The sequence below is a fragment of the Diabrotica undecimpunctata genome, chromosome 6 (genome assembly GCF_040954645.1).
Source record: "Diabrotica undecimpunctata isolate CICGRU chromosome 6, icDiaUnde3, whole genome shotgun sequence".
NCBI classification, from domain to species: domain Eukaryota; kingdom Metazoa; phylum Arthropoda; class Insecta; order Coleoptera; family Chrysomelidae; genus Diabrotica; species Diabrotica undecimpunctata.
In genome coordinates this window covers 31,755,376-31,780,231 of record NC_092808.1, presented here as the reverse complement: position 1 = coordinate 31,780,231, position 24,856 = coordinate 31,755,376, and the positions used below count along the sequence as shown (strand labels likewise).

Genomic DNA, 24,856 nt, shown 5'->3' with positions numbered 1-24,856 from the left:
TTCAGAGCGACTATGAAAGCCGTTCTGAAGAGGCCTATTGGGCCGAAATACGTATAAGCTGATACACAGACACATTATACGTGAAATCAAATCTTAACTGTCTTTTCCATTTTATAAAAGAAGTATTTTTATATTTAAGTATGATGTAGTCCTGTGAATTTGGTAGACTTTTTATCTTTTACTTAGTTATACCTTTTAATGCTCTTTAATTTATATTTGGTTATTTCTCTTCATTCGTTACATTTTCAAGTAACTGTTTAAAACATTAGGATTTACAGAAAGATAGTAAACGCCTATTTTTAGAGGCATTGGTTTCGTAAATAAAATGGGCTGTTTCAATGAAACAGTGGCGGGTGCAAGTAGATCTGAATAGCAGATTACATTAACTTGAACTCGGAGATACCGAATTAATGCCAAACTTCTGATCGTTTCGCCGCAGGGAGAAGTCTGCAAACTCCAGACAAAAATATTTAATTTCGCGCACCTCAGCATAAAGGACCTTTTCTGTATTTTCTGGAAATATCTTTCACGATCTGAATGTCAGATATGTCAGATATTGATATAGACTTTAAAAAGCGACAAAATCAAAAGTCACATTCTGCAGATAATCGTTACAAATGTGTCTGCAGTCACACACTATTCTGCAGGTACATTTGTAACGATTATTTAGTATAGTTATTTTAACGTAAATTCTAATTTTTTTTTAAATTGAACTGGTGAGAGGAGAAACCGGATATTCCATAAAAATTTATTTTTGAAATTTTGACAAAAATTCATTATAAGTACGAAGATGTGCCGTTTTGTAGAGAAACCGGACATATCTTTGTACTAATAATGCTTTTATGTGTATTAGCAATTATGGTATAGTGGAAAAACCAGATAAGTCCTGGACATGTTCACTTTTTCTACAAAAGTTTATAAAGATGAGAATCTCGAAATAAATAGTAAAAAAAGGCGAAATCCAGAGTGTTGGAAGGTTGTTATTAAGAAAAAAGCAAGACAATCTGGACAAGAGTATTCCAAGCAAAACTATCGGAGAACCATGCAGATATGTTTGGTTAAATATTTAATTATTATTAGACTTGTTGCATTGTAAATGTAAGAAGAAATGCTTCCTTGCGATTCCTCGTGAATGTAGAGGAGAGTTTTTTACAAAATTTTATAAATTAGCAACAAAATTGCTCAAGACGCTTATCTTCAGTCTCTGATTGAAATATTGACCGTTGCCCGACGGCGTCCTAGACCAAACACTGAAGATAACAGATAACAGGAGAAAACTACGCGAATACTCATTTTAGTAGAAACGCTCATTCTACAGCGTGACAACAAGTACAGGAGTTTATTCTAGTTGTAAATATGCATTTTAAGTCTACATGCTATAACGAAACACAGAGTAGGTCGGTTGATAGAACTTTTAGAAAAAAGACAAGTACCTGTTGACATGAGAGGAAAACAAAAACCAGCTAATGTAAAACCTGAAGAAATAGTCAATAGTATAAAAGTCCATATTGAGTAATTTCCTGTCAAACTAGCACAGTGACGCGAAGTGAAATATTTGAACGGAAAACTTAATATAAAAATAACGTATTCGTTATTTTCGGAAAAATTTCCAGATAACTCAGTTAAATATGGATTTTATAGAACTGTCTTCACCGACTTCTATCAGTTACTCTTCGCAGTAGGCCTGAGATCAACACCTACAGCAAATGCCAAGAACTAGATCTAAAAATAAAGTCCCAATATTTGAATGATAATGCTAAGGGGATTGCAATAGATGAAAATATGATGCATGTACGTCAATCAAAAAAGTTTTTGCTAAAATGAATCAGTTATAGGTCCTCACCAAAGTGGATCCATCAGTAGGAGGAATGTGTATTGACTATATGCTAAATCTAGTTCTACCAGTAACACCTATCCTAGGTACATTTTACCTGATTCAACTGGCAGTCAGTATGTCAACATACACGATCTTAAAACCGGTAAAAGCTACTGATATTTGTAACACGAAGGCTTAGGCAAAAAGAGCCCCAACGAGGTGTTTTCCTTAATAATGGATTATATTAAAACATATGTATCTGAGGAAGTGAAACATTTTCACATTTTCTCTGATGGAGCTGGAGGTCAAAACAAAAACCACAGTTTTAAGTTCGCCAGAGCTTTAAAAGACTTCAGAAGATTTGAAACGGTGCACCAGTACTACTATTCGTGGTCACTCGTTCATGCCTTGTGACAGTAACTTTGCTATAACACAGAGAACAATAAGAAAGGCTGACAGGACATACACATTCAAAGAGTATGTAGAACTCATTATAACTGCTAGTACTAAAATAAATTTCACTGTCCATCTGAACGAGAAAAATATTATCAAATATTATAAGTCCTGGTGGACTACATATTACAAAAGAAATATTCTATTACGAGCCGTTTATCTGACCTCTCTTAATTTTAGTCACCAAGTCTGGTTTTCCATAGAGCAGATGTAGTTCCTGGTTTCTTCTTAACCTCTAAACTTCACCATCTCTAAATGGTCCATTTTCTGAGAATTTTTCTCTCCCACCACCTTCTGCTGCAATATCTTGGGGTCTAGGTTTTCCTCTTATACTTTAAGAGCTCGTCTGGTATGTCATCTCCTCCTGGAGCTTTGTGGGTTTTTAGAGCTTTGATGACCTCAGCAATCTCTTCCCTAGCTGGTGTCTCTACTTATATTTCTAGAAGATCTACTCTGAAGATTTCCTATTCTTGGTTTGTTTCTGTAACCTCTGTATCTCGGCCCATCTGTTAAGGAAAGCCTCTTTATCCCTAATTAAGTTTCCTTGTCTATCATGGCTGAAAATTGTATTTGATTAGAAGCGCTTTCTTTCGTTCTTTAGCTGATTATAAAAATCTTTTACTTGGTTTCCTTCTGTAGTTCCTTCAACTCTTCAATTTTTTTCTTCTCAAAAGCTTTTTCCTTTTTCTGCACATCTTTTTTTGCTTTCTACGGAATATTCTGTATTCCTTAGTTGTCAGTCTAGGGGAAGCAACTTATTATATTAATTATTGTCTAATTTTTAAACTTTTGATGGTTTTATTTAATAAATTATACAAAGTGATAATATTAACAAATTACTTAGGAATCCATTTTCTGATCTCTGTTGATACAGTAACAATTTGCGACAGTTTGTTTTAGAAACTCAAACTTTTTTCATATTTTTTATTAAATTGAGGTAGGTTATAGTAATCAATGCATATCAAAAAACTATTAGACGGTTACCATTAGCACAACCAGTTTACTAATTAATTTTGGTAGGAAAAAAATATCTGATTCATCATTTTAAAAGGAACGATGAACTTAAACCTCGACTACTGACCTAGTCGCAGAAATATTGCTTTGTGCATACTCCATGCGTTATTAACGTCTTTCTGTGTTGCATAAAAGGTATCGTTAACAAAGTGTGGTGTAAGGCTGCTGTGTGTATCACAATGTGGTTAGGAAGAGGATTTTTCAATCTACGTCCTTAATCTTTAATCGCAGTTGTAAGTGAAACAAAACGCATTAATCAGAATTTTTTTGATCTTAAAAAAATAGTATTACAATATTTAGATTTAGACAAAGAATTGTCAATCGAAACAAAGATTAATCTTGATACAATATAATATTAACATATTGTTTAATCTAATCCCTATAAACGTGTTTTTTAATCACTGGTTAATGATGATTTTTATGATTTAAAATTGTTTATTAATTTTCTTTTTTAACTTTAAATTTATTTACCACTTTTTTGTTTCGTTATCGCATTTATTACACATTTTCTTTTTATTTTTTCTTTTTCACTTAGTGTCTCTCTCTGGAGCGTTTCGAAGCATCAAATGAAAATCAAATTCCATTTTGCTGATAATTTTCTGTAGATGGGTACTGATTTCTTCTGTTTTTCTTTTCGTACTATTACTATTTGATGTTTTGTTTACCTTTAGTGGAAGGACGTGGTGAAAGATTCAACTTTCCGTAACTGTTTTTAATTTCTTGTAGAATATGCGTTTTTTTGGGGATCCACATATTATGCGAGGGTTGGAATATTTCAAGGAAGATAAATTGGGTGCCATTATTATTACTTACAATCATTTATTTCCTATCTATCATTTTTTTTTCGTTGTTGTTCCTGGATTTTATAAATTTTTACAGTTTTTTGGTTTTGTTTTAATAATGTAGCATAAAAGAAAATTTTTATGATTGATCTTTTAATTGTTTAACGTACATATTGATTTTGTTCATATTAAATTTAACCTAAGTAAATCAGTTTTTGTAAAAATTTAATTACTACTTTTACAATTTTTTTCTGTTTACTTATGTAATTAGATTTTTCTGGTTAAGTGTAAATTTATTTATGACTCAGAACAGTGGCCTTAATTATTTTTCTGCTTTTACCACATATTTGTCTTCCTATTTATTAAACGTTTTACATATTTGTATGTTGTTGCCTTCCCAAGAATATTTTCCGAATCCGACATTGTTCTTTTTCTTACTTCTATCGTTTTTTCCATTTATTAATATTGTTCTATTAGTCTTATAATTGTTAGTTTATTTGTTTTTTTTTATTAAATTTATTATTTCAAAGTTGCGCTATGGAACTAATGCACCCGAAGTTCAATTGTCATTTTCTTTGATAAGTCAAGCAGCTTTAAAGTTACTCAGTCCTGCTCAGGTTACTTCAAAGCTTATATAGGACTGTTTGGATGTCATTTTCCAGGTTTAAACTCGAAATAGGTTGATACTAGCCTGGGTACCAAGGCATAAGAGTTACCAGGATAACGAGAAGGTTGATAAATTGGTCCAGAACCCTTTTTTAGACTTGTGAACACGCGAAAAATAGCAGCCATTGATGTATGGTTGCAAAATAAATCTCTTGCATGGTGGAAGAATACATCAGGACAGAGACAGACTAATGCATTTGCTAAAGCACAAGCAGCCAAATTTACAGCAGACTTACTGAGTCACAGCCGAAATGTTTAGTCATTGTAGGCTCAATAAACATTTTCCGTATAGGCGCGACAGAAGAGGATATTTGTCGTTTCGGTCTAGAAGAAGAGGAAACTGCATTACATATGTTATACTATTGCGAAACCCTACAAGATTGCGGTTCCTAGAACTCAGTGAGGAAGAACCAGAAGCGTCAGTTAAGACCACTATCGAGGCTGTAGAGCTTTATCAAGACGAGAAAGCTGGATGGGCTTCTTTAAATGATATAGGGGAACACAATAGGTCTGCAAAACTCGCAGTGTAATAGGCCGTTAGCCGTCCTGATTTGTAATCTGAATCATTAAGATTCCACCGATCCTTCTTGAAATCATTTCGTTCTATCTATCTGTGCGATAACTCTTGAAATCTGTTAGGACAAAGTCTTGATTTAAGGAAGAACCTTACTCAAGTCAGTTACACGTCACCAAATATAGTTAATTTCAGACAGATAAAGTAGAATCTTGAAACTTGGTACATAGTTTGTTAGGTATAGTTTTTTAAATCTAGTTTTGAAACAGCCACCACTATTGCATTTAACCGACTCTATTAGTATCTGTTAATATTACGGACATAGATTCACTAGTTGGTAATTAATTGGAATATTACAATTTTTATGTTATGTTGCATTTATTATAATATGAAATTATTGTTAAATGGGGACGGTCCTTTTTTTCTTCGAAATAGAAATTTCTCTATTAATCAATGCACTAACATGAAATTTTTTTCTTCATCTATCTCGGGTCTTCAATAACTTAATTTATGTTAATAACTAGAAACCATTAAATAAATTACATTAAAACGATTTATTTCAATGAATGAAAAAAAAAACTATAACATCTAACTACAACTATAAAGTTAATTACATATCGAGTGTAACTAAGACATTTAAATGTATGTTGTCCTACTAGTTGCACTTTCAAAATTTTAAATCTATAGATACCTCTCACCTATGTATCGATAAAAAAGTAATTATTAGAATTTGCTATGCACGATATTTTATAAAGCAGTGGCGTAACTAAAATATGGATGTAACAACAGTGAATCAAAAAAACATAAAGTGACGGAACTAAGGTACTGTAGGAAGGAATGAAAAACGATTAAACCAAGGGATCCTAGTTGCATTGCAACATTACCAGAGAAAACTGTGGGAATTAAGAAAAATCTCTTTTATTCTTCAAATCTCATGTTCTCCCACAGTGTAGGTATATAACTAATTGCATGATCTTTACTTTATATGTAACTGCTTGTTCTTTGTGTATCAATTCCTGGTGAAGGTGAACGTTTATAACTAATTAAGTATGATATATTTAGTTATTAGTTCTTTAAATAGTGATCTAGCGCTGTTGAAGTAATATATGTAAATATTTGTTGAAGATAAAGATCAAGTTTGTATTTTTTATTTCTAATTCTTTTTCTTAATGTGCTGTACCCAATTTTGTATGCAACTCATCTGCGTACAAATATGTTGTGTATTATAAAAAGTACATAGATATACGGGAATTAGTTTAACAAACAATAACAAGTATTAAGTCTAGAAGCAGCGACCTGGTAATACTTTTTTATTTTGATGTGGGAAGACACTTTCAAATATGCTTAGATCGTAAACTAACAGAACATTCCAGAAGTGACGTAGATCCCACTGAAATTAACACAAATTGTAAATTTATAAAAACCATGCTGCAAAATATCGCAGATGAATTGTTGGGTAAGGTACCTAAAAGACAGCGAAACAACTGGTTTGATGAGGAATGCAAACGAGTAATCAAAGAGAAGAATACCGCGTATCTAAAAATGATCAAAATGATCGAGTAAAAAGAAGAGAGCACAAATAGAAAAAACAAAAGCACAAATAGAAAAAACAAAAGCACAAATAGAAAAAGTGGCAATAAATTAATAAAGAGTTTGAAGAAATGGAAAAACTGAATAGAGAACACGGACACAGAAAATTTTACAAACGAATTAAAAGAAAAGAAAAAGTTTTCAATTTTCTGATAGCTGCTATCAGAGAGAGGTCTCTGGACTTCTTGTTATTTCGTATAGATGTCGCTGCTAGCGTACCTGGCTGTTATTTTGGATATAATGACCAAATACTAGACTGCATTTCATTTCAGTTGAACTTCCACAAGTGTTTCTGATGATGAGTTGAATAACTCGAAACACGTGTAGAGCAATGGTGGAGTTCCGATTGAAATGAAATGCAATCTTTTACTTTCATTGAAACGTCTTTCTCTAAGTAAAGAGCGAAAAAGATAGTATTTTCAAAGGTGAATCGTAGATGCATGTCGAAGTAAAAGGATACTTCTAGCGTCGTTAAAGGCCTCTAGCAAGAGGCCTTGAATTTGCGGTTCACCTAAATTGCTATCAGAGAGAGGTCTCTGGACTTCTTGTTATTTCATATATATATATATATATATATACATATATATATATATATATATATATATATATATATATATATATATATATATATATATATATATATATATATATATATATATATACATGAAGTATGCCCCACTTGTAGCATTTTTAAATTCTTTGGTATTATATTGAAATCCCCTCGTATATGTTAAAACACCGAGGAATATTTTCAATCCTTTTTGCGTCGACGAGTTGATAATAAACACGTTTTTAAAGTTTGTTTATATATCACAGATGCATATTTCCTCGGTATTCGTTGATCGTTAAGCCGCCTAATATTGCACGTTAAATAAATATTCCCGTTTATATGTTTTGTTTATACCAAGTTGGGAGAAGGAATTTTAAAGATAATTACATGACGCTCAGTGAGGCCGGTGTCAGAGGCAGTAGGTTCCTGTTTGTCCGAATTTTTCTTCAAATTCGCATTGTTTTTCGTCCCTTTTCATGGGAAATATGTAGTGTATAGTAGCAGTTCAATGTATAGTTACAGTTTACGTGAAGGTTTGGAAGAATCTTTGAAAAGTTAAGACGCTCCGAGTGTCGGCGTTAAAAAGCCGGCAAATTTGTTGAAAAAAGTGATTTATACTCAATGTAATGTGTCAGTTCTAATAAGAGTAATCACTGTTGTTATTTTATGTCGTCTCTCACCTAAGAGATTTGTATCTAAGAGATTTGCGGTGTTTCTAACAAATTTGAAAAATACCCACATAGTTCCAGTTTTTTAAGAAGCGGAGCTTCAAATTTTGCGTCCAGTGCCCCAACTTCCAGCCTCAAATTTCGCAGTTTGGAGATGAATTTGTTCATGAATTTGTTTTGTGTGACGGTGAATCTAACTCCAGTTCCTAACCCCAGAAATTTTAGTGAAACCCAGATAACTTTTTTTTGTTTGAACTTTCAAAGTAAAAATAGACATTTTTTCATTGATAATTTCTTTCATACAGGTTAAGAAATTGTAATAATTAAAATTGTAGATGTTAGGGTGTGGTTGGCGAGCTGTCATATTAATTTTTCTCGAGTTTTAAAATTTAGTGTTGACATCTGACAGCTAGCTTTATTTTTTTGACATTTGGTAAATACCTAATCATAACAGATCTTGTTTTCGTTGTTTATTTAAAAAAAGGTTAACCTCTATGCATAGTTTCACTTAAAAAGATATTTTTTTATTTGTAATAATTTACTTCTGCTACAAATTTTCGCCCATTAACAATTATAAGTTTTGTAGTATCTCCAAATTCTAGAGTTTGTAAACTGATAGAACATAGTAAGTAAGTGTTTTTCTTTGTTACTGTATTAATTTTTTGTAACTATTAATATAGTATTTTTGTACTATTTACTTTTGTAAATATTTGTACTGAGGCAACAATATTCTTCAAAGCGGCGTCCTTATTTTAAATAGCTTTGAGAACCTTCTTGTGTTTTGTTTGTCCAGGAGACTTATGTAAGTACCCCTTTGTTTCATTTTTGTAGTTGCCCCAATCCCAACCCCCTGCCATTCACATATCCATGACCCAGTTTCCCAAATTAACATTGAGTAGCCGTTCGCAACAGTTTCGTTTTATTTTGCTTGCCCTATCTTCACCCCAATAATTTCTGTCCAAAATTTTCAACCCCTTATAATAATACCCTATGTGGTAGGCAAAATAATCGTTACACACTTTGGATTTGTATACATAAATTATCTTTGGAAATTGGTGTATTATCAATGTTTAAAATCATTTATATCATCATCAAGTCTAATTTTCACATTTGGTCTACGTAAAACATCCTGTATATCATATTATAACGTTGACTACAGCCTACCATTATATGTTAACCATATAAATACAATATTCATATACAAAAACCTGAAAATCTGTAAATGTCTGGCCAATCCAGTACTGTTTTACAAAAAACTTAAATCTTCCACTATTTCAAGTCTGCCCAATTATCGTATTTTTACTATTTTTTAATAAACAAAATTTCAACTTAAAAATTAATTAACTAATGTGCATTCTAATTAAGAAAACAATATGTTGTGTATTGTGTAAATGATCTTATGTCTGTTTTTGATAATTGCATGAGTTATCTATACTGCGTTTGAAAATTATTGATAACAAAGTTTTTATAACACAGCTCATTTGCATTTTATTTTGTATTGTATTATAAGTTTGTAGAAGTGGTTACATTATTTTTATAAATCATTATACAAAACAGCCACAAGAAGGTTTTGGTATTTCTATTTTTTTCTGCTGGGAGCAGTTCTGTACAAAAAGTGTTATAATCTTCTTCAATAAAAACCTGTTTCCTGCAATGAGTAGAACTTTTGTGCATACTTGTATATTTAATTTTACGGCTTTGAGTTTAAGTTTGTTTGCCTGCTGTCGAGCCTTTCTACATCGAGGAATTGATACTTCAACAGATTCTTAAACTTTTTCCCAGTTTGGTCGTTCTTGGCTACGTTGTTTCCCGTTGCGTCCCCCTGCGTCATGAAGACTTTGATTGTTTAATTGCTGGTTCATTCTTTTCTTACAAGGAGCTAAATGGCCACTCCCTACAATACCTTGTATGCCGCAAGAATACGGATTGCCCCACGCAATATATGGATTGCCCCACGCATATTTGCATCTCAAGTATCAAATTCACTATTTTTAACCTAATGTTGTTTTCTTAACTCTTTCTCCCTTGTTTCCGTTTTCTAGTTTTTTCCTGCTATTCTCTTACTCCTTCGTTTTGTAAGTGTTTTTCAACTTATTGCAACTACTTTGATCTCAGGCTTCCTCTTTTAATTATTCTTCCTGGATTCCATTTTATCAACCTGTATATCACTGCTTCATCTCCTACTCGCCATATTTGACCTAGCCATCTAGTTCTACATTGCTTTGTTTTGGTCACGATATCTTCTTTCAGTACTTTCTTAATATGGGGAGGTACTGGATTCTCGGAATAGAGCCTACTCAGAGTTTGCCTTCATTAAATGGGGATTTATTTAATATCTGTACTTTCTTAATATCTGCATTTTTTCTGCTTCCACATTTATTTTGATCTGTTGTCATTGATATCATTATGGTAATCATGATTTTTCTTTCCACTATTCGTAAGTCTTCTTCATCGTTTTTAGTCATTTCTCTTAATAATATTGTACATGCTATTACCAATATTTTAAAGTCATCTTCTTTTCCATTATTTATCTTATTTTGTGTATAGCATCTATTGTTGATCTTCATTCTGTGAATCCACATTGGTATCGTCTCACTCTATTTTTGATCTTTGACAATATTCGTATTATTGATGTCATTATTCTATACACATGCCTATAATATAACACTGCACACCGCCACTGTAGAAATGTTGCTATTTCTGGGTGTAAAGCTTTCAATTTAATTGAAGTTACACTTTACACAAGAAAGTGAGAGGATAAATGAAAAATACGAAATTTGGTGTCGTAAGATATCGAACATAATAATTAAGTGGATGACTTGCTGAAAACTTAAGAGTTTTATCTTACAATTTGTTATACAAATTAAAATAATTCGATCAGAAAGCTTTTAAAGGTAATTATTATTTTTTGTGTATAAATAATTATTCTGCATTCAAAATCACCAACCCTTATGGTCCTTCAATTAAATTTACAAATTAAATTCTGCAACACAAAAACTCTATTTCATAATTTGTTTGGTTAGAATTGCTTTCTTTTTATGAAACAAAAATAAAAAGTATAAAAAATATCCTAAGAAGATAAATCAAAGTCAAAGATATTTTTAAAAGAATATTTACAAATAAACAATAATTATTACTATTACTAACACAGCGGGTCTTTCGTTGTATTTAAAGCTGATAAAAGGGCCTACGTGTTTTTTATTTAACTGAAATATATATTATGAGTTATAAAGGGGAGATCTTTTTGCGGGTACACGTAAACTCATCACCAATTACCATAAATACCCTCGGACATAGTACAAACTCATCACCGCCATAAAAGTAGGGTTTTCAAAATAGACCCTAAGAGATTGGTAAACTGATCACTGGCCTACCTGCAGCCTGGATCAGGTATAGACCATAAAATCCCAGCAAACTGCTAGTTTTTGGTAATTTCACAGAATAATCCAAATCCAGAGGTCTTAAATGCAACTGCAATTTATTGGTTTTTATTTGGGAATTCCACAAAATTCTTTTGATTTGAATAAAAAATTTCTCTTTATTTGTCCTTGTTTCTTCAACATGGATAGTGAACTGAATAATTTCAAATTTCAATTGATTGCGAAAGACTCTAAAAAAAAAACGAATTGCCTTTTGTGGACTTGTGCGACGAAAGGGTGTAAGGCTAAATGTCATACAACTGGTGAGTAGAAATGTTATACCGTTTTTGTTTAGTTGTTTCGCACTGGTTTTCGCGAATAATCCTGATCAAACAGAAAAAAATCAGTGTAATTAAGTTCTTTAAGTTAACTGTATAAAATGTTTCTTGTAGGCAAGGCATAATATTACTTTGTTGCTGTAGATTACCTTTTCTGATATTATATTTTGAGATTTCTAATTAAATTGTTAAAGTCACATTGTTATATGTATATATATATATATATATATATATATATATATATATATATATATATATGTATATATATATATATATATATATATATATAATAAAGTCGGCACCATATGTGAAACCTTTTTATTTTTAGTTCTATGAATTTTGTTATATAAAATAATTTTGTTACATAAAAAGTTTTGAATGATCTAAAACCTAGAATACAATGATCAGATATAAAATTTTTTTTAGTTGTATACGCGGTTTGTCAAAAAAATGAATTGTGGATATTCTCAAGTCTTAATAAAATTCATGTTGTTTAACGAACCGCGTAACTGACTGAAGAATACTAATATCTGATTCTGATGACTGAAATTCTAGATCATTTAGAACTAGAGAATAAATTTTTTTTCATAAAACTAAAAATAAAAAAAATTTCCATATTGTACCAACTTAATTGGACTCTTATATACATATACTGAAAAAGCGATAAACGCTTGTAGTCAACGCTGATCAGTTAGACTACAAACACAACTATATATTTGGGTGTGCAGCCGAAGATAGGACAAAGAAGTACTCTTTTTAAACTACCAAGCATTCGCAAATCTCTATTTGCATCATCAGGGTGCTACAATAAACAAAATTAGTACAAATTACAGAATAAAAATTATTTTGTATCTTACACTAATTGAGGTTAGTTGTCATGATGTTTATGAAATGAAATGAACAACTCATCTGACTCCTACAAATAATGGCGAAAACTAACCAAAAAATGTAAAAATATTGCTTTTAAAAGCACTCTAATTGTGGGATCTTTGTACAAGTCATTGAAAGATAAAGTACAGGAAGCTGTACTTAAGCATTTTGATACATTCTGTCACAATAAATCCATTGCTGATTACTTAAAATTTAAAAATTTCCGCCAATGATGCCATAAAATTTAAAGCTTTGCACGTGTAAAAAATTAGGTTTCCTTCGACTTCAATGCACTAATTGCACACTCAAGTTTTTAGCTTTTCCTATTTTTCAGATATTTTATATTTACTAACTGTCCAAAATCGTGTATTATTTTCAAAATAGTCAAATAACGCCAAAACGGTAAGACTTAGACCGAATGTATGCTTAACAAATTATCTCGAGAATTCAATGAGAAATATAAAAATGCAATGAATATCAAATAACGAAGTTGGGACTACTTCCGATATAAACAAAAATAGCACATGTTGACAAATATTTTCATTTTAAAGTTCACTATCGAAATCCTATGCAACTAAATTTTTAGATCACAAAACCATTTAGATTGGCAGATACGTCTAATAGGCCACACCTTGAGACATATTAATATCTCAGTTAAATTTTAAAGCAACTTACTTAAAATAATTTATGAATTTATTAAATTATCACATAAACGGGAAGTATAACAGGTAAGAGGCAATCTTTCGCATTAGAAACCAGGCAAAAATCCCGGTGATGAGTTTACCTATCTGCGGTGATGAGTTTACCAATCTCCAACGGATGCCGGTGATCAGTTTACTATATCTCCGAGGGTCTAATAATTTTATGAGGGGCTATATAGTGATGAATTCGTACACGTCCCTTTTTGCGCAGTTAATCTTTTTTACCTGTTGAAATAATGAATCTCTTAATATCCCTCTTCAGCAGGTATATTCCATTATGATACCTAAAGTAGGCTAGGTATATAAAAAGCAGGTTGTTAGTTTACAATTTTGAAATTATAGAAACTATTCCAAAGCTGCTTATATTGTTTTAGTATCGCGGTTAAATTTCTTATCGGAACAATTTAATATAAATACGAAAATAGGAACGTTTTTAATATTGTCGTTTTTAGATAAGCAATATCGAAATACTGTTACCTGTTTTTTGTCTTAATTCCATCTTTAAATTAGATAAATTGTTATTTCTTAGATTCTCTACGTTAATTGATAATATCACCCCATCTTTTCCGCTAATCTCCAATACTTCTACTTCCCGCCAGAGATTTATCTCGTGCCACCCTTACTGTCTGTCGTATATTCTGCTCGTTCCATTTATTTTCAGCTCAATATTCAGTCATTTGAGCTTTCCACTTGTCTTGTTGAATCTCTTTTTACGTATGATTAATATATTTATATTATTAAACTTTTTCTTGTCATCAGCCCCATTGTTTCTTCAATTATTACGACTTTACAATTAAGTGTGAGATAGTTCTAGTTCTGTTAGTTTTAGCAGTCCTGTAACTTAATCAGAAATAATAAACTTACTTAATCAGTAGAACCCATTTGTACCTTTCGGTGTTGGGCCGTTTACAATACAATTCATTAAATTACAATATTTGACAGTCTTCTGAGGTGTCCTAGCTCTTAACGAACTTTCTCCATTCCTTCCTATTGGATGCCATCTGTGTTGCTTCCTGCCAAGTCTTACCCTTACTCTGCAGTATCTGCGAGATGTCACTGTTCCATTCTTTAATGGGTCTTCCTCTTCTGTTCTTCCCTATTGGTTTGGCGTCCCACACTCTTTTTACTTGTCTATTATTGTCCATCCGGGTTAGATGTCCGAACCATGCCAATTTTTTCTCTTTGATTGACTCGAGTATCGGTTTGATTTTGAGTCTTTCTCTTATTTCTTCATTTCTGATTATATCAGTTCTTTTTACTCCTATCGTTCTTCTGAGGTATTTCATCTCTGCTGCCTAAATTCTGCTCTGATGTCTTTTGTTCAATATCCAATTTTCTGCTCCATATGTCACTGTAGGTCTATATATTGTTTTGTATATTGTCAACTTGGTCTTTGTTGATATTTCTTTGTTATTAAGGAATCCTCTATTTAGTGCTTGGAATAGTTTTCCTGTGTTTTCCATTCTGTTGTTAAGATCATCCTCGATGTCTCCTTTGTTGTTGATTACTGTTCCTAAGTATTTGTATGAATTTGTCTGCATTATTTTTTGTTGGTCTATCATTACTTCTATTTGATCTTCCGTCCCTTGTTTCCTTGATATTTTCATTATTTGAGTCTTCTCTTTGTTTACGTTTAAGTTGTATTTGCTTGCTTCTAGATTCCATTTCTCTAAGTTGTATTTCAGTATTTCTGCAGTTTCCGCAATTAATACTATGTCGTCTGCAAAAATACACATCTCAGCATTTATCATTTGCATTTTGTTCCAACCGATGCAGTATTTCTTGAATGTTTTCTTACATTCTTTCACTACCTCATCTATTACATTTATGAATAGTACTGGGCTGAGACTTCCCCCTTCTCTAACTCCTTGTGTTGTTTCAAATGGTTCTGACTGTATATTTAACATTCTTCACATGAATCTTCTCTTTGTTGCTTCTATCAGTTCTTCACTTACTTGTTTCTTCTTTAGGCTTTCCCATATATCTTTTCTTTTGACTGAGTCGAATGCTTTGTCCATGTCTATAAAGCTCAGATGTATTTCTTTATTTTTCTTTAAGGCTTTTTCTATTACTTGTTGCATGGTAAATATATGGTCTTGTGTGTTGTGTCCTTTCCTGAATCCACTTTGTACATCCTCTAATTTATGTTCTATTTCTTTTCTAATTTTCCTTTCTATTATGGTTTCGTATACTTTTGCTGCTACACATAGTAGTGATATACCTCTATAGTTCCTACAGTCTCTTGTGTTTCCTTTCTTGTATATAGGTATAATTACTGCATTTGTCCATTCTCTGGGTATTACTTTTCTCTTCCATATTAGGTTATATATGTATAACAATTTTTCTTTTGCTTTTACTCCTATATATTTCATCATTTCTGGTGCTACTTCATCGCTTCCTGGTGCTTTTCCAATCTTTATCTTTCTTATTGCTTCTTCCAGTTCTTCTTTTTCTATAGTTTCTGGATTTTCCGTGTTTCTCATGGATACTCTCCTGTTGTGGCTTTCCTTCTCCATTGTATTCGCTTGATTTCCATTCAGTATCAGCTGAAAATGTTCCCTCCATCTTTCCATTATTGTCTTATCGTCATTTATTATTGTTCCTTCCTTGTTCATTATTTGTTTCAGTTTCGTTTCTTTGTTGCTTCTTAGGTTTTTCAGTGTTCTGTAAAATAATTTTACGTTTTCTTTGCTGTTTTCTTCCATTTTTTCCCCGAATTTTTCCCAACTTTTCTTTTTCTCTTTCTTAACTATCTCTTTAACTTTTGTTTTTTGTCTCTTATAATTTTCATATTTTTGTGTTTTGTCTTGGATGTATTCTTTCCATAATTTCTTCTTTTCTTTTACAAAAATAATAAATATATTTTAATATTTATATCCTGCTATAGATGTCAACTTAATGGACCACCATAAATGAAAACCTAGAAATAAGTATTTCCACGTTAGAAATTAAAGCAAATAGGTAAAATTTTGTGGGTTAAGTTGAACATGTAATAAATGCTTACCTCTATATAGTTGAAACTAGCCACATAACGAGGTCAGATAACCCTTAAATTACATATTTAAGATAATAAATTTAATAATTATTACTAGCTTAATGATCAAGGATTTCATTTTCAAGGAAACCTTGTTGCCTTAGACCTTAGGAACTTTAGGACCTTAGGAACACCGATAATAAAATTGTATTTACTTACACGTGAACATTGACAATACATATAAAGAAAACACAGAAATTAATGCTTAGGGATAAGTTAACGCAAGTGCTAAAATCCGAAATAATCTCAAGAAATACAAAAGAAATACTTTACAAGACTATTATAGGACCATTAGTCCTGTATGGATGCGACTTAGGGACATTAAACCATGCTGAAAATTCATAAACTGTAAGTGTGGGAAAGAAAAACATTTCGAAGAATTTAGTGAGAGGAAAATTATGGAATTATACAAGAGCCTATCCTAATATTGCAACTAAAGCAGCAAAGAATTCGCTGGCTAGGACATGTGCAGCGACTGCCAGAGAACAGGGTAACAAAAAACATATTGAAGAGGAGGCTTGTCGGGATTTTATTGGGTAATGCCTAATCGGAAAATAAACACACTCTATATTACAGCCGTATTTTTTTGGTAATGGATTTAAAGAATTGTTGTCCAACTGTTGATTCTAATCCCAACCTTGACTTTTTTTACTTCACACTAAATAGTTTATTCTAAATAGAATATAGAACCATGTTTTTCATAGACAGAACGCATATAATTGTGTATTCCAATTTTTTGCTTTCAATACCATGTTTAAACTCTTTAAATTTTTCTTTCTTGTACCGTTTATCAATTTAAATGCATACATTTAAATGTCAAGATATTTTAAAAGCTGAAGAATAATACTAATTTAGCTAAAATATCCGGATCCTTACAAAGTAGAGTTTCCTTCTTTCTAAGTATTTCTCCAAAGCGCAATCAAACTGCGGGATTACGGCCACGGTATATCCATTAAACCCGGTCATAATAATATAAGGCAAAAAGAATAATATAATGAATCCTTAAGACTTTATCGTACAACTCCTCCCAGTCATATCCTTTTGCAAGGATCGCGCAGAAGCGAGCCATTATCCTTTGCCATTATCTCCTCCCTTTCGTTCATTAGCAACGTCTTCCGTTTTAACCCTTCCCCATCTTGGAATCTTTGATAGGGCCCTCTCTGCGTCCCTACCGCTAGCTTTTGGAGCCTGGCTTGATCGGGGACTCAGGGCCGCAAGGTAGAATTCGTTTTATTTGAACTTTTGAATAGTCTTTACTTTTTAGCTACACAATGAAAAATATCGCAAGGAAACAGAAAGGTTGTTGGAATTCCTATATTTAATATTTTCCATTTAGTTTGATTGATTTTGTCTTTTTGGAAAACTATTAAAATCATGTATAAAAATATTTACCACTCCTTTGCCAACCAGTGAAGAACTCGTTAGTAGAAGTAGTTTTTTTAGTTGCACAAAGCATAATCTCTAATATTTTATAGTTCTTTTAAAACATCCAACTGTTTTCGTAAAAACAATTGAAATTACCAAAAAAAAACACAGGTTTTACCAAGATTATCATTGTGCAAAATATTTCTCATATAAAATATGAATCGTATAATACATGGCAATAACCCAATATAAAATTCCACCATTCGCGTTATAGTCATTATATGACTGATTTGGCAGATTTCAGTTTTAACTGTTGTAAAATAAATTTGGTTGGCGAATAAACTATCAAATTGTCATACATTAAAGTATATGGAGATGGGCGGGACATTTTGCAAGAATGAAAGACGACAGGTGGACAAAAAAAATTGTTTGAGTGGAGACCATGGGGAGTACTATCGTCCCTGCTGTGGTCTCTGGCGATCTACGACCTCCTCACTAAGCTGCATGATTCTGGTTTTACAACCCAAGGCTATATCTAGTCTCATGCAAACTGCTCTTAACGAAATTAAAAGTTGGTGCTCGAAGGTGAGCTTAAATGTCAACTTCAGCAAAACGACTTTGAAACCTTTCACAAGGAGACGTAAATACAATTTACAGGTTCCAATTATGAATGACATCACATTAGACTATTCCAAAGAAGTAAAATATCTGAGGGTAACCCTAGATCAAAAACTCACTTAGACTAGTCATATGGAAAAAATCTTATCCAGAGATTTGGTGGCAAGTTGGATCTGCCGCAAGACATTTAGAAACACTTGGGGCCTAAAACCGAAAATCAACTTCTGTCCATATAAAACGAGTATTAGGCCCATGGTCACATACGCATCACTCGTATGGTGGCCAAAACACAGCAAACGACAGCTAACACCAAACTGCAAAAAGTGCAGCGGCTAGCTTGTCTGGGGCAATGTCAACATGTTCCACTGCAGCTTTAGAGGCGATGCTGAACCTTCCTCCCTTGCAGTTCTCCATAAGGAGGGAGGCAGTAACTACCGCCTTAAAACTGCGATAGATAAAAGTAATGAAACCTGGAGATCTAGTTGGTCATCTAAAAATCTTTGCAGAAATTCCATTGGATTCTAAGGACAGGCCGACAGATGCTATGCCAATCAATTCGACTTTGAAACACCATTGAAGTGGGTGAAGAAGTTATACCGAAACTGGAAGAAGGTTCACTTGTATGATATATAGGTAGATCTAAGATCATCATAAGTATTGACATCCTAGAATTCAACTAGCTTAAGGTAGGCACAAAATATCTCTATAGGTCGGTGAGGCTGCATGGCCTTAACAACCTCCTATAATCTAATCTAATGGGTAGAAAAACGAGCCAGGGAAGATCCCCAACGCGATGGACCGACGACCTCAAAAGAATTGTGACCTATTGAATAGCAGAAGCGCAGAAAAGAAATGGATGGAAATATCTAAAGAAGCCCTTTTTTCAACAGTGGACAAATAAGGATGATAATGCATGATAATGATGACAGAAAAGACTGGAGGTGTGAGTCTACAATTCACAGATGACTTTTGGAGGGACAAAAAAACTGTAAAACCTCAAAACAATCCATGATAAAAAACATTGAATGGGCACAAACATATTATGCTCATTGGATGAAAGAAAACTGGAGAAATGATTTGTTTTTAGATGACATACTTTTGAGGCGTAACTACGAAACTTTGTGCGGAAAGGTGTGAACACAAAGTTGACTTTACCTTACTTAGTTTAAGTAGTGAAACATCCATTTAAGAATATTTTTTGGAGATGTTTTTTATGTCAGTGAACAGAAAAACTTATGTATATTGAAAGCGTGACGAACAAAGAAATGTTAGACCTTAGAAACGTTTTGTCCAGAGAACTGAAAAATATTCAAGCAGTAAGCAAACTATTCTTACATCAGGGTTTAGTACCGTGTCAAGTTTCAAAGAAGCTGGTAATATAAATATAATGAAAAAAAGAGAGGCAGTAGATAGGACACAAAGATGACCTAAAAATCCACGCCGGTTTGGGATGGATGCCCATACCACAATATATAGAAAAATGTTTTTTGAAGCAGAGACTTTTATACACATTAGATGTCTGAGCGATAATAAAAATAAAAACTATTACACGGAATCCCAAAAATAACATACACAAAATATCGATACACAATCTTTGATAGTTAGTTTCTAGTTAAAAAAATAAAATCTTATTAAGATTTAAGTTAAATATATCTGATTTGAGTTTGATTAGTAGGTACTTACAAAAATATCGTTTCGGAATTACTTTAGTTATTAAAGTAAACGTTTTCAAATTATAATTTAATTATCGATAACCTCTTCCCTTTATTAACAAAGGTGAAACAAGTCATTATTTTTAGGAAGTTATTAACAATAACATACCGACAAATCGAAAAAACATTATACTAATTGTAAATACTAATTACAAGAAATATACACAATTCTTTCAATCACTGTATCAGTGGCGTAGACACAGACTGGGCTTTTTTAAAGTCATAGAATACAAGGACTAATTTTGCCACCTGTTTCTTATTATGTTTCGTATTTGACCCTCTCCGCTTTTTCTTCGGTGCATTCACCAATAATAGTTATCATGGATGCGCAAATTGGCGTACACCCATGTGCGTAAAATTGCGCATACTCATAATTCAAATTGTATCGTATGTATATATAGGTATATATCAGTCTTATTCCCTCATATCTATCTTACTCATAGCCTTGCCTCTTCTTTGTTACAATATCTATCTTGTGAGTCTTGTTTTCCTGTTGGTTTTCAATGTATAATATACGTCCGTATCATATGTGTAGTTAATCACAATTCATTCTCTTTCGAGTATCCTTTCTATGTCTTCATTCCGTGCTCCTCTGATCTTTTGAGCAGAAACTACTTTAGGAGTAATTCCAATGACCGTGTATTGCGTTTTATCAGAAATAATTCTAAACCCTAGTTTTCAATTTTTCTTCCAGCTTTTTTATCATGTAGGTAGACGATGTCGTCTTTGTCTTCTGTTAAAATTATTTGATCTTCGGCAAACAAAAGACTATGGGTATTATTACTGTCAAATTTTACTTTCATCTGTCCTCATTTTTTGTTCCAGTTTTTTAGTGTTTTATCTATTGTTTTATTAATTGTTCATTTAGGTATCGCAAGCATTTATATAATAGTTCTAATGCAACTATTTCTGTATCATTTTTCTTTGGGATTTGGTATTGCAATATATCTCTTTGATATATAAAAAAAGTAAATGAATAAATATCTACTCCCTTTTTGACATTCTCATAATATCTTATCATATTCACTATGATTAAAAAAGGTTCACAAATAAACGTTATTGTTATTATATTCCTCAGTCTAAGCCTATCTTCATTGAAAATTTTCAGTAATCCATTCTTCCTCATAACTGGTGTAATGTTCCTGGTATGCTTCTGAAATTTTCACATAAGAAATAATCAAGAGAGAAGGGTTCTTGTAGTCCGTAATACATCACATATTTGTTTATCACTTTTCCATTGAACATTATATGCTCAAACGTTCAATTTTTCTGTTGGATCAGGCGTCACATTGTTGGAACCTAATTCGTTATTGATCTTTTAAGGGTAGTTCGCTAAACTAAATTAAAACACGTAAAATTATTATCTTAGTAAATACGTATTTTTTAATTTACGGACCTTTTTAAGGGAATGTGGATACGCCTATGCCGCGGACTAAAACCCTATTGTTACTCTAGAGGTGATTAAATAGTCTTTAAACGTTTTTAAATTTGATGAAATCAAGTTAGTTAGCAAAACGAAAGCTACTTACTTTAAAGTTTAATCTTGATGTGTATTAAATTGCTTACAGAACCTCTGTATTAGTAATTGGAAATTGATAGTGAATATTATCAAAAATTTTGTTCCGTGTGTCTGTATAACATAAAAAAGATGTTTTTTGGTAAATGTGTGCATACCTCAAATAATATGTTTTTCGGTAAGTAGACTCTTTGGTTAGATTTCGAAGATAATGTTTATTGTAGTTTTCGCCGATTTTTAGGTTTTATTTACTGTCTTTTTAAAGTTGTGTTTACATATTTTGGTAATCCTCCATTACGAATTTAGTTTTTGGAACACTTATAGTTAACTGAATTGCTTGAAATCGGCTTCCATAATTCCATTTCTCCACATATTTCTATCTTATCTCTTTCACTATAGTTTTCTTCTGGACTTCCTCTCCTACTCAATTAAAAAGTTTGTTGTTTTTCAAATTCAGTGTTATACATCCTAGCAGCTCTTAGGTAGTCTTATTTAATTTGCGTTTCAGTTTCATTAAAATTTTTATTCCACACAATTTACTGCATCGCTGGTATAATTCTACCGCACTTTATTGCTGTTGTACTATTTCTTTCATGAAAACTCAAGTTTTATGTCTTCTTTTTAATTGTCTCCTCTACAATCCGGATATATGGCCATTCCTTTTTAATTAATACTAAATTTCTACAAAATAATTATGTCATTTCTAAATCGATTAATCAAAACTTCTTTTCATCTGTATAGTATTATGCGATTCTCCTTTTCTTTTCTATTAGTATTCGTTGATATTTTATTTTAATTATATATATATATATATATATATATATAAATAATATATATATATATATATATATATATATATATATATATATATATATATATATATATATATAAGCAAGTACCCACTAATTTGTATTTTCGGTTTTATTATAGAGTTTTTTCACTAATTTTTCTGTTACTAGTTTATCTGTTCTATTAAAACTATTTTTTGGAACATGAATTTGTTGTGATTGTATAAGGCCCAACTATGTTATTTCCCAAAGTACCTGCCCAAAAATTTACTTTTTCTGAAAATTGAGTATGTTTTCACGAAAAACGTGAGGATTTGTGTCACTCCAATACCTCACATTGTGTGTGTTAACATTTCCATTGAAGGAAAAAGTATTTTTGGCAAAACTTAGCAAAGTAGAAAATACTTTGGATGAGTAAAAAAATGTTATCCTTTTTATTCACTTTCTTCTTTTTAATGAGTCATTTTTTCCATTATGATCCAAAGTGACATATTTTTTTTTTATTTTTTATTTCAATTTTTAATACAAAGTTTTCTCATTAATAAATAAAGATATAAAGCCTTTACAAAGTGTATCTAGAGGAGTTCCTAGAAATTATAAACATTTTTATGTCCTAAATTTAGAAGAATGATCTGCTATTTTGAAAATGTTTTTGTATTAAACCAATTAATTTTGGTAAGTTAAAGACGGTTCACCTTTATTTTTAGTTTTTAAATTTCTTGAAAGTTTGACACGTTTAACCCTCTTCCTACAATAAAAGTTACATTTGGGAGACAAAAATGAATAGGTATAAGTACTTTTTGACAAATTCCACACTTTCGATTCCTTTAAAATATCTAAACAATCCGTTTTACCTCTTAAGAGCGATGACTAAGCTTTCGAAAATTGTCATGATTCGACATAATAGACTTCGAGCCGTAATATTTGGACAAATGGTCGAGAATGTGCCAAGAGCCATTGAAATTTTGCAACATACACGTACACAAAGTATAAATAACATGATAAATATGAGCATATGTGCAGATCATTGCCTCATTCACGTCCATTCTTGCGGAATCCGTCCCCTGGAAGTATCCTTTAAGACGTTTTACAATGCCAGAAGACGTCTCGGGACTCAATAGCTTTTTCTGACAGTGTCCCCTGTTTTCTGCTCGAACGGACCTTCAAAACACCCATCTATTTCAGTGCCGTACTTAATGTGTTCTACAAGAAGTGTTGAGCAATCAAGGAGAATATTATGAATATTCCTTTTTTCTGAAAAACATTAAAGTGATCATTTTCTAATAGTGCATCAGCTATTATAATATATATATATATATATATATATATATATATATATATATATATATATACATATATATTTTATAAAAGTTATATATCATTTATATTAAAACAAATCCAATTACAGCTTTAATATTATAAATGTTTAAATAATCATGAACGTCTTTTAATTACCTTATTAATTATTTTTGTAATATTCTTTTAAGTTACTTCTAGATATTTATTTGTGTTTATTTTTTGCTATGACAACCTTAATTTTGTGTATTTTATAAAATAAATTAAAAAAAAAATAAAAAAAAAAAGAAAAAGAATCGGTTTTATTTTAACCGGCATGACGGGTTTTTGGCTTTGTTTTTCAATATCTCTGTTTCTGCTATCATTGTTTCTGTTTCTATAATGCAGAGATTTTCCCCACCTTTGTGGCATTCCTTAATTTCACTTTTACTTGTTGTTCTCTGACATTCCTTGTCTTACATTTCTATCGTTGTTTGTGTCCATTTTTAGTCCAGATTAGGTTTTCTTCTTACTGCATTTCTCTATGTGTTCGATTCTTTCCTGTAGTTGCTTTACTTCTCTTTTTAAATTCTGATTCTCTTGCTTCATTTGCAATTTATTAACTGCTTATTTTTTTCGGCTTGTTTCTTTCTCACTTGCTTTATTTCGTTCATCATTTCCTTATTTTCTCCCATAAGTTCTTTCTTCATTCTAATCATGAATGCATTTGTATCTTTGTTTTCATATTCCTCATTTTTCTGGGTTGTTTTTTGTTTTTTTGCTTCTTCTAAAGCTGTAATCTTGTTCTAGTCTATTCCGTTTATTCTCTTCGTCGGTTTTTACCTCGCTTCCCGTTCGGTTTTAATGTGCATTCATTGCATTTTAATTATCAATTTCTTTATTTAATTAATATTTGATTTTTATTGGGAATTACCTGAAGAGGCTGCTCAATATAAAATCAATTGAGAACTTCAATTTAGATATAATTTCAAATGTATTCTATTTATTCTGCCTAAAAGTACCAGATACATTGTTTCCCTTCGATGACCGTAATGGTTGTGTCCTGAAATTACAGTTGTTCTTATGATATTTTCATTATATTTTTCCCGGTTTTCCAGATAGATTACAACTTTCCCTTCCTATGCATAGATATTTTTTCTTTTGAACATTTATAGTTAGTCCCCAATCTTCGTAGGTTTCTTTTAGCTTCGTGCCATATATTCCAGG

At 31.7% G+C, this 24,856-nt stretch overlaps 1 protein-coding gene across 2 annotated transcripts in view; it reads left to right on the top strand.

The window, feature by feature from the left end:
• LOC140443350 (uncharacterized) overlaps nucleotides 1–24,856 on the top strand; it is a 52,971-nt gene that overhangs the window by 6,892 nt on the left and 21,223 nt on the right. The window contains exon 1 of one of the 2 annotated variants that reach the window (XM_072534563.1): nucleotides 21,571–21,744. The exons of the other annotated variant lie outside the window; for it this stretch is intronic. Within the exon in view, the coding sequence (XP_072390664.1) occupies nucleotides 21,699–21,744 (46 nt within the window). The 5' untranslated portion in view covers nucleotides 21,571–21,698. Of the gene's footprint in view, nucleotides 1–21,570; nucleotides 21,745–24,856 lie in introns of those variants that run through there. 2 annotated transcript variants of the gene reach the window in all.